Source organism: Myotis lucifugus, unplaced genomic scaffold (genome assembly GCF_000147115.1).
Source record: "Myotis lucifugus unplaced genomic scaffold, Myoluc2.0 scaffold_4, whole genome shotgun sequence".
In the NCBI taxonomy this organism is placed as follows: Eukaryota; Metazoa; Chordata; class Mammalia; order Chiroptera; family Vespertilionidae; genus Myotis; species Myotis lucifugus.
This window is the reverse complement of record NW_005871052.1, coordinates 6,967,372-6,978,326: the sequence shown is the minus strand read 5'-3', so window position 1 is coordinate 6,978,326 and position 10,955 is coordinate 6,967,372. Positions and strand designations below refer to the sequence as shown.

General features: G+C 47.6%; 1 protein-coding gene across 1 annotated transcript; it reads left to right on the top strand.

Annotated features, from left to right (window-relative positions):
* Positions 1-2,369: 2,369 nt before the first annotated feature.
* FGF16 (fibroblast growth factor 16) lies at positions 2,370-10,702 on the top strand. The gene is made up of 3 exons (XM_006082833.3): positions 2,370-2,643; positions 8,767-8,870; positions 10,337-10,702. Exons 1-3 carry the CDS (start codon positions 2,370-2,372, stop codon positions 10,580-10,582), a joined length of 624 nt encoding a protein of 207 aa, XP_006082895.1. The 3' UTR covers positions 10,583-10,702.
* Positions 10,703-10,955: the final 253 nt, after the last annotated feature.

Genomic DNA, 10,955 nt, shown 5'->3' with positions numbered 1-10,955 from the left:
CCTCTTCCTGGAAGTGGACCACCTGAATTGGAAAAATCCAGCCCATCCATTACAAAGGCCACCTTGGTCCAGAACCCATCCCTAAACCCAGGGATCAGCCTTCTCTCTGCTTTCTGAGTCCACACAGCACTGTATACCTTATACTGCCTTGTATTCTAGTCATTAATATACTTGTCTTAACCTCTGTCCCTCCTCCCCCAGTTTCTCACTAAATCCACAAAATCTTTGAAGGGAAGAAAAAAGAAGGAAGGAATGGTTTATTTGCTGTTTTATGTCAGTCCCATTTTAAAAGTTTTTATTGTAGAAAATTTTGCACACGTGTGTGTGTGTGTGTGTGTGTGTGTGTGTGTGTTTAGAGAGTGAGTAGAAGAAATATATAATGAATACCTATATACCCATCACCCGGCTTTAACAACTAGTAACACATGAATAATATTGTCACATGTATACCTCCATTCTTGCCTTCTCACTCTGGATTATTTTCAAGCAAATCCCAGATATCCTGCTATTTCATCCGTAAATACCCCAATACAGAGGCCATCTCTTGCAGTTCTGTTTGAAGACCATTTGCATCTGTGCCCTACTACTGGGAGCAAACACATCAGAAGATGATTTCTGGGCACCTAATATGTGCCAGACCTTGTGCTTGGCTCTGGAGGCTCTGGCTGAGCTAAGGGGACACACTAGAACTATGACACGATATTCCAAACCAAGAATTTTTATGGTACCAGAGAGTGAGCAAGGGGTGCAGTGGGAGCCCAGCACCAGGACCTCAAATTGCACTAACTGAACCGAGCTGAACCTGTTTTCTCTAATGGAGACCCTGAGTTCCAACGGATTCTCAAGCAGGAGGCGCTGCAAAGGCGGGCAGGGGATGCTTGCTCTGTTGTTTCTCCTGTAGGAGCAGGAAAAGGCGACCAGAGCCCGCCGAGGGTACAAACTGCAAGCAACAAAGCAGTTTAATGAGTCTGCAGGACGCTGAGCGCTGGGACCTAAGAAGGGCCCCAGGGTTCAGGTGCCTGGCAGGGGGGGGCGGAGGGGGGAGGGCACGGGGCAGGCCTGGCACCTGCTCTCAGTTCTTATTGAGGCTGCCCGTTGCCCTGACTGCCGCCAGTTCCCGTCCCAAATGCCGCTCTTCTGATAGAATATTTCTGAGCAGGGCACGGGACAGAGCGAGGAAACACCTGTTTCCAGCAAGAAAAGGGGTGGAGGGAAGCCCCGACCAGGTTTCCAATGGCCCCTCATCAAGCCTGCTCTCCAGAGCCCCGTAAAAGCACGCCCACAAAGCCAGTGGAGATCATTTTTTTCTAAAAGATCGCTTTCTATTTCTTACTCCCCCCTCCATCTCCTAAGCTGAACGTCCCTTAAAAAAATGTCTTCTTTCCTCCGTGGGGTTTCCCCGCTCCTCCCAGTCTCCTTAAGACCGCGCCTTGGTTCCTGCAGGGACTGCCAGCACCCCCAATCCCAAATTTTGCAACTGCACTCGCTTCCGGACTTTTCACTTCCTCAGCCCTCGTCCAACCTACAGGTGGGAGTGAGGTTGGGGGGTGGGCAACAGAACAAAGAAACCAGGGAGGCCCTTGTCCCGGGCCAGGCACCCCTTCTGCAGCCTCTGACCAGCCGGGGAACAAGAGGGGCTCAGGAACGCTGGGATGTCCCGGTCTCGGTCTCAGGCCACTTTCCCAAGGCGAGCAGCCCGAGGACGCGAGGGAGGTGGGGATTGCCCCCGCGCAGCAGACAGACCTCCACGCAACAGGCCTGAGTGGCCGTGGGCGCCAGCAGCCTCCACGCATTGGGCTCCGTTATTTCATCAGCAGTTTCAGAAAAACCTGCCAAAAGCAGTTATGCCTCACTGCAATGTGTAGCTTTTTCCTGCCATTTTTTCATAATAAAAGAGGGAGTGAAGCTCGTTTGTTCTCTTCCCCTCTCCACCCCCCTCTCCCAAAAAGAGCCAAATGGATACGAGAAGGAGAAAGGAAAAAAAAAAAAAAAAAAGAACCCACACACCAATCTCCGAGGGGATGCCAGTGAGGTGTGGCTTGTATTTAAATATCCAATATGTCAATGTAAGGGGAGTGGGTACGTATATAAAGTGCCGTTTGTATCCGATAGCTCGACGAAGCCAGCTATGAGAGGCCTGAGGAGATGGATGTGGAGGGAAAGCAGCACTTTGACTGAGAGCAAGGTCAGGAGCGCGCTGCCCCACGCTCCCCGCCGCTGAGAAGTTCCTTGGACGAGAACAGACGTCGACTGCAGCTCTTGCAGAGCGAGGAGCGAGCGAGCGAGCGCCGCCGGCGAATCGCCCACGCCCGCTGCGGGGAGAGGCAGTTCGCGCACCTCCGCCCCGGCTCGGCCCCGCGCACCCCGCCATGGCGGAGGTGGGGGGGGTCTTCGCCACCTTGGACTGGGATCTGCACGGTTTCTCCTCATCTCTGGGGAACATGCCCTTAGCCGACTCCCCTGGTTTCCTGAACGAGCGCCTGGGCCAGATCGAGGGGAAGCTGCAGCGCGGTTCGCCCACAGACTTCGCCCACCTGAAGGGGATCCTGCGGCGGCGCCAGCTGTACTGCCGCACCGGCTTCCACCTGGAGATTTTCCCCAACGGCACGGTGCACGGCACCCGCCACGACCACAGCCGCTTCGGTGAGGACACGACCGGGAGGGACGGGAGGCGAGCGTACCGACGGCGCGCTGGGGAGCCGACGGCTCTGAGCTCAGGCTCCGGGCCCCGCGGACCGCCCCCAGCTCAGTGCCGTCAAGGCGGAAGGCCGCCAGGGACGCGGGGCAGACGGGACACGACGGTGCGGACTTGAGCCGTCAGGCGTCAGGGCGCCTGGCACCCTGAGACGCTCGGGAGGGGGCGGGGGCGCGGGCGCCTTGAGGTGCGGCCTCTCCTTCCTCCACTCCACTCTCCCTCCCTCCCTTGGGTGAGAGCGGATCGTTCTGGCATCTGGATGCTGTACTTCGACTGGAAGCAGGTGGAGCTGGGAGAGGGGTAGGAGCAGAATCACAGCAGCTGCAGCGCGGGACAGAGCCTCGAGGGCAGGATTGTCGCGGGCGATGGCCTGGAGCAGGAGCCTTCGTGGGCCATGGACGTGATGGGCGAATAGCCCACACCCACGTCGCTTTTGGCCAGCACCTGCCTGCTTCTGGGTTGCTTTGCCTGGGGTGGGGGCCAATCCAGGCAGCAGGGCATGAGCTGCTAGGATTGGAGAAACTAGGAAAGCCTTCCAGCGTCCCCTGTGTAAGGGCACAAGCCCTGGGGCAGCTTTTGCTTGGAGCTGCCTCTGGACTCCTTGCCTCAGTGAGGAAACAGTCCTGGGCCCACTCCCAGCAACAGAAACAGGTGTCTCCTGGACCAGGACAGGAAATGTCCAACCTCTGTCCAATGCCTGTCTCACATATAGAACACAATATAAACCTTGGTCTGAGACAGAGATCATTAGGTTTCTAAACAAATGTGTCCACTCATCAGTAATTTGGCCATTTTTATTTTCAATGTTCTATTCTCTACTAAACCATTTCTCAGGTGCTGTGACAGCTACCCTTCCTTGGGCCCTCTTTCCCCCAATGCCCCTACTTCCTCCCAAGGACCCAGTGGCCCAAGGAAACCTATCCCTAAGCCTATAAGAGGTTTTGACTACGTTCAGGCCATAATAAGTTCTTTTCTTTTTCCCACCCTCCTTCACTCCTCCTAAGCCTCCTCATCCTCCTACTCTCCATTCCTTGCTGGAGCTGCTGCTGGCATGCACAGTAAAAAGTGTGTGTTGGGGGCGGGGGGTGCACAGAGGCCAAGTCTAGCAAATAACTTAGGGCCAGGGCTGGTCTTCCTTGCTGGGAGCGAGCAGGAACCCTAATGAGGTCTATGTCATCTTGGAAAAATGCACTCACAGAGCCGGAGTGCAGTAGGTTGCGTGTGGGGTGGGGGTAATGGAGGGGTGCAGGTGTCTGTATAAACTTGCAGCATGTCCTCAAATGGGTGATAAGGTGGGGTGGAGGGAGAAGGAGTGCCAACTTGGCTCCTTTTCCTTCCATTGCTTATGACTTTGCAGTCCCCTTTTGTTTCTCTTCAGAAGTAATGGGACTCCCGCCCTGGCCTCAGAGCCCCCCAAAGACTCCCAAAATGGCCGAGAACTATTGGAGTAGCTCGTTCCTGAAATATAAGAGAGAAATCATGAAATAATAGATAAATGTTGGTTGGGGGTAGCAGAGGTGGAGAAACTATGAGCTTGGCTCCCAGCAGCTACAAGTGTTTGTCTGATTCTGTGCCTAAGCTGAGCCCAATAACCTACAAGGTCAACATAAATCAATAATAGGCTCTTGGGATAAGTGGTCTTTAATTACATCCCTAACGACACATCTTGATTTCTTTTCATCTCTCAGGCCTGCTAGGGGTGTTAAGTTTAAGGAGAAACCAAAGGAAATAAAACTGGCAGGAAGAAGGGATGTTTTCACTGCTGCTTAACTGACTGCTTCATTTTCTGTTTTGTCTTTAAAAAAACACTGCCTGAGACCACCTCTGCATCACCTTTTCCCTTTCCTCCTTCCCTGGCTTCCTGGCAGTTTTGTGTATTTCCTGTAAATGAAATGATAACTGGTCAAAGCTGTCTCTTTGTAACCTCCCCTGCCAACTTTCTAACACATATACTCTTTCTCAGTTTAGCTTTTGGCAAAGAAAGAGGTGGCGTTTGAGTTTGCTAACTCCTCCCTTCACATTTGAGTTAATCAGCCAGGGTATTCAATAAATCGAAACTTTAACATTCCATAAGTGCTTTAGCAGTCAACATTCCAGCAGGGTAAAGTAGGCCAGACTTAAGATATAAAATATTATAGATTTCTGCTTGGGAGGAGGAGGTAGTCTCCAAAGGCCATGTAAAGTAAATAGCTATTTGTTGTAATTGGAGAGCAGGGCCCCCAAGGATTACCCTGGAATCCATGTGTTCAGAACAAGTCAGGCTGAGCCCAAGAGCAGCCCCGACTCCATATAATAACCTGTTGGCACAGCCTATCCTCCCCCCTCACCACCCCCCATTCTGCCATCAGTAGCCAGAAGTATTACAACCTCTGCCTGGCTGGTGGCATTAACATGAGGTTCACAGAGATACTGACATTCTTAAGGGACACCTATGGATTGGCATAGTAGGGTTTGGGAGCCAGGCTGGAGGAGAGGCCTCCCACCACGTGGGATGGAGCAGGCTCCTGCAGCTGCTTTGGGTTTTGAGTGATCTGGTTCTTATTTGGCAGGATGCCAAGGCAGCACTGTCTTGGCCATGAAGGTCTGAAAGGATGGCTGAGGGAGCTCAGGCAAGTTATGGAACCAGATTAAATGGCACCTTAGCCAGTCATCTAGCTAAGTTCTGAAGCAGTGGGACCCAGGATGATCCATTTTGAATGAGGCCATGGGGGAAAAGGTGTAAGAAGACAAGAGTCCAGAAATTGTCAAGCAAAGGCCAGAGCTTGAGGTGGACGGGTCAAGATGAGGCAGAGCAGAGGGAGGTCCTGAGCTTTAAAGGGGGTGAGAGTAGTGAGGACAAACTTTGTCTACTTAATACTTTGCCTCAACACTTTACTGTTAACACCCCTCTCCAGCTGTAGCTGGGAAAATGTAAAAATGGCTTGTTTTCTCTCTCCCTTCATGCTGGCTGGGATTCAGAGAAGGTTTAGGAATATCTGTTCCATCATCATGTGCTACTGGGTTCCCACAGTTTAAATCCAGCTAATAGGAAAGTTGGCAGAGGGAAATGATGCCCAAAGACAGCTGGGCAGGGACGATTCCAGCTGTTGGAGACCCCTGTTACTGGACACAACCCAAGTGACTTCCTGTATGATCTGTCCTTTGGCATCATGTTAACAGAGAATTGGAGAAAAACTGTGGTGACTCAAATGGCCACACCTCTTGGGTTTCATGATTTGTTCTCACACCAGGTCTTGGATGGTGAGATCACAAGCTGACCTCTGCTACTTAATGAGCTCGGGGTGGTTAGAGACATGAGATACTTAGAGAATGAGGGAACTAAGACTTGAAGCTCATAAGTAATCTGCCTAAGCAAAGCAAAGAACTGAAGGCTCCAACAGGTTGGTATCCCTCAAAGTTTAGCACCCAGAACTGAATCATGACCTGGTTTCTCATTTCCTTGCCACACTGGCTGTTCTCCTTTGAATACACTCCTGTGTTTCTGTAGCCCTCTTTAAACACAGTAGAACTAAAAAACAAAGCAGAATGGGGCAGTCCTCTCCCTTAAGCCAGTTACTAGACCTCTATCAGTGCAGCCTTAAATCACATTAGCTTTATTTTCCCTTTTCCCCCCTATGTTTTACATTAGCTTTTTAATAATTTTTAATTTTTACATGACTAGTTTCACATTAGCTTTTTAATAATCTCATGTATCACCCAGACTGAGCTTACCTTATTCAATCAAATCCCCTAAGCCATTGTTGTATATGTTTTGCTAAGCCACATCTCCCCATTCCAGAAATGGGCAGACTTGCATTTGATAAAAATACATGAAAACACAAAAGAACAGTATGTTTTCAAGAAAATATACATGGTTGCCTAAAATGGGGAGGAGGATGGGAGCAGAGTATGGAAATAAAAAGAAAGAAATAGATAACTAAAACGCCCTTGCACAGGCCAATTATGATAATAGAACAAAAAAAGAAGGAGTATGAGTTACTCAATTGTCTGCACTTGAGGCTCACCCTCCCCCAACAAAACCCCAACCACAAAAAACATCTTCGGTAGTTGGTTTGGGGACCAAAGTGCAGGATTTTGCATTTTATTCCAATTAAAGCTTATTTTGTTGGTGTCAGTCCGATTTTCCATTCTCTTGAAATCTCTTTGGATTTTGTTTGTGTCACCCTCTCAGCTGTATGTCTTCTGGAAATAGGGTAAGCTGTCCCTCTATGTCCTCTTGCAGTCATTTATTAAAATGTTAAACAGGGAAGAACCAAAATCAGAATGTTGTACAGTACAACTAAAGGTTTTGGTATATAAAATCAGTATCTGCTTAACCATTACTTGGCACCAGGTATTTTCTCTTTCACCTCCTACCATCTTGTATCAATCTCTTTTCCCCAAACTCCTTTCTTTGTACTATAAGAGTTAGTAACAACCAGACTGAGAATAAAACTTGGAGAATTTTTATACAATGGCAGCCAAAGAACTTTACATTCTTCAAATGGGCCATGGAAACATGTGCCCTAAAGCTGCCACACTTGAACACCACCTACCAGCCCAAGTCACTGGGGCTCTTCAGACTTCCCACTGGAGTTTTGCACATGATTTCAAAATTAACCACTTACATTTTTAAGTGATCTTTGAGGAATTAGTCTCACTTTCTATGTAGATTACATAGAATATTATTACCCTTAAAATTGCATTTTTTAATAAGAAAGACAGCCAGATATGAGCTCATTTCATACCTTTGGTTGCCTCTGTGAGTCAGTTGTATCAAGTTGTGCTCTGTACATTGAAAAGCATGGTTAGAGACAGGAATATCACAGAGGAATCTAGCTGCCCATTGTATCTGCATCCATTTGATAGATGTGCTATCTTAGGATAAAAGTATAAAGTGTTCAGTGTCACCAGCGTTTCAGTTCTTGGTCCTTTTTCCCTCTTAGTGGTTGATTTCTTTTTTCCTCTTACTGCTGCTCAGTAAATGAAAACGTTTTCAAGTCTTCACCTCTATCCTTGTCAGCTAGAGGGACATTTCTGAATGTCTTCCCTTTTCCCTTTAATTTGCAACATCTCAAATCAGTATTAACTCCAATACTACCTGCCAACTCTTGGCCATGAATAAACTTGAAATTCTCAAGAGAGAAGGGGAGAATGACAGGCTTGTCAGCCTGGGACTGTACTGGCTGAGAGCACTTTTCAGGAGAAAGCTCTTACCAGGCCAAGTTCTGCATCCTGCCTATGGCAGGAGAAACAAACTTAGTGAGTGGCCTGTGTGGCCTTTGTTAGAGTCAGCTACAGGCAGATGACAGCCTCATGTGGCTTTAAGTACATGGGAGCTAAGAGGGTGCAAAACAAGTTCAGCCTAGAGGACAGAAAGGTAATGCTCTGTGCTCTAGGGAGGAGAGAAATGACTTTGGGAAGTTACGGAACCCTGGCCATATTCTCCTATTTAGGAAGCTGCAATCCCATTTCTTGAAATGTTGGTATTTAACAGTAATAGTGCCTTATAATTATGAGCTTTTGTAACCAAAGCCTTCTCACTGTATCTTCCTCATAATATGCTTAAGAGTGTTGACTAGAGCCGTAACCGGTTTGGCTCAGTGGATAGAGCGTCGGCCTGTGGACTGAAGGGTCCCGGGTTCGATTCCAGTCAAGAGCATGTACCTTGGTTGTGGGCACATCCCCAGTAGGGAGTGTGCTGGAGGCAGCTGATCGATGTTTCTCTCTCATCGATGTTTCTAACTCTTTATCTCTCTCCCTTCCTCTCTGTAAAAAATCAAATATATATATATATAGAGAGAGAGAGAGAGAGAGAGAGAGAGAGAAAGAGAGAGAGAGAGAGAGAGTTGACTAGAGGCAGAGATTGTTTCCCCCATTTTACATTTAGAAAACTTGAGGTCCACAGAGACTCAGTGTCTTCTCTGTAGTTCCATTCTTGCTGCAAAAGATGGTTTTATCAGGTCATTCATGAAAGGCACCCAGGGCTGGCCTCCAGTTGCGGATAAATGACTGGTAGCTCATGTTACCTGAACAGCTTCCTCTTAGCTTGATGTCAGTAATGGAAATGGCATTCACCTTTTTTGCTCTAGGCATCCTGGAGTTTATCAGCCTGGCTGTGGGGCTGATCAGCATTCGGGGAGTGGACTCTGGCCTATACTTAGGAATGAACGAACGAGGAGAGCTATATGGATCGGTAAGTTTAAGATTTTCTTTTCATCAGAGGCTATTACCACCAGTATTTGGACAATGTAAGGCAAAAGTACATAAAGACTTTTATCTAGCACTTGAAATCCCTTTTGTGAACTATAAAAGACTAGTGTTTTCTAGTCATGTGTGGTTGCCCAGGAACTTGCTCCATAACACTTTCACTCATTCAGCCCCCATGAAAACATAAACTTTACTGTGGCATACTTGCTTTTGCCTTTTCCATTAGAGGGCCAACTAGTCTGATGATAATAGTAAGCTGTGCTAGTTTGTTAGTGGATGGTATGGGTTTGGGGCATTTGCTGTCCTGAGGCGTACATATGAATTTTAATGGGTGCCCAGAGGGGTAACAGACTGGCTGGCACAAAAATAGGCAGTGGAAAATCTGGCCTTCAGATTGAGAATTCTGAGATTAACAACACAGTCCCTGATTTCCAGATTGCTTCAGCTGAATCCCAAAGGCCAAATGAAACAAATAAATGAAGAGTGAGGGTTCCAGGGTCTGGTGACAGCCCTAAGTCTCCAGCTAGGACTGGGTTGGCTGCAGTGCATGTTCTCTATTCTGGAAGCTAGCCAAGAGCTGGGGAATGGTGAGTGACTTTGCTGACCTTAACCCTTTCAGGGAATCCCAACTCGTGGCTTTGGCTTTTGAGTCACATAGAATGCTTTCTGGCTGCCTGCACCCCTTGAAATCAGAGCACATTTTTCCCTGACACCTAAGCGATAGGCCTGTCCCCAGCACTCAGTATCGGCAACCCCAGCAAGTACTATGGATCAAATGTGAGAAGGGACAGAGGCAAGAGACCCAGGAGCTGCTAGCTTAATGTAGCCAGATTGGAGGAACTTTTCAAGGAGATTTTTTGTAAGCTTTCCAACTGACAGGCCTTGGGCCCTTCATCAGGAGAGATCACAGCTCACCTCCTGTGGAACTTAATATAGATCCAAGGCCTTTGCCTATCAGTTGACATGGTTGACTGTAATCTCAATGTATTTTAACATTAGCCCTAAGTAGAGAGAAAACTCAGGGATGCCAGTGGGGCATTGGGCAGCCATAGCAGCCATTATCCGGCTCAGAAAAATCTCAGACTCTATTGTAGAATTGTGCCCTTGAGACCTATATAATTTTATTAGCCAATGTCATCCCAATAAATTCAATAAAAATAATTTTTAAAAAAATTTCAGCTCAAAGAGCCAGGTGAGGCTCTCTCCTCCAGTCTCCTACCTTCAGGAAAGATATTACCTAAAACATTTTTGTGTAGCTCATGAAAGAGAATGAAGGTGACACAAATAGGACTATTTTGCTATTTGGAAAGAAGATACCTCAGTAATATGGGAGATAGGACTGAAATTTTCTAATATCAATGTGCTATTGCTATTTCAGGGTTCTCCACCAGCAAGCTGGGATGGGGAAAATAGTCATGTAATGGGCTCTGCTTTATTTTCTCACCCTCACAGAAGAAACTCACGCACGAATGTGTTTTCCGGGAACAGTTTGAAGAAAACTGGTACAACACCTATGCCTCCACCTTGTACAAACACTTGGACTCGGAGAGACAGTATTATGTGGCCCTGAATAAAGACGGCTCACCCCGGGAGGGATACAGGACTAAACGACACCAGAAATTCACTCACTTTTTACCCAGGCCTGTAGATCCTTCTAAGTTACCGTCCATGTCCAGAGACCTCTTCCACTATAGGTAACGGAACCTAGTGTGACCTCTGTAACCCATATACTTTGGGGCCACAGTTGTCTCTGCAAGCACTATACTCATAGCTTTTCAATCTTTCCTATCAATTTAGATAGCAAAGAAACACTTACTGTTCAAGTCAACCCAACTGTACCCTTGTTGTTTAAAATGTATATCAAAGTTGGGTTATTTTGGGGAGGGATGTGGGGGGAAGGGTGGGCTAAAGGGAATCTTGTATATACTTTTTTCTTTACTCATGTACTTTCCCCTGAGGTGGTACGAAAAAGACTGGGGGCCCCTGTCAAGGGCCAAGGGTATATCTCTCCACAATCTACCCAAATACCTTGACAATGGGTAAATGAAAGACCAAAAGATCTGCCATAGAT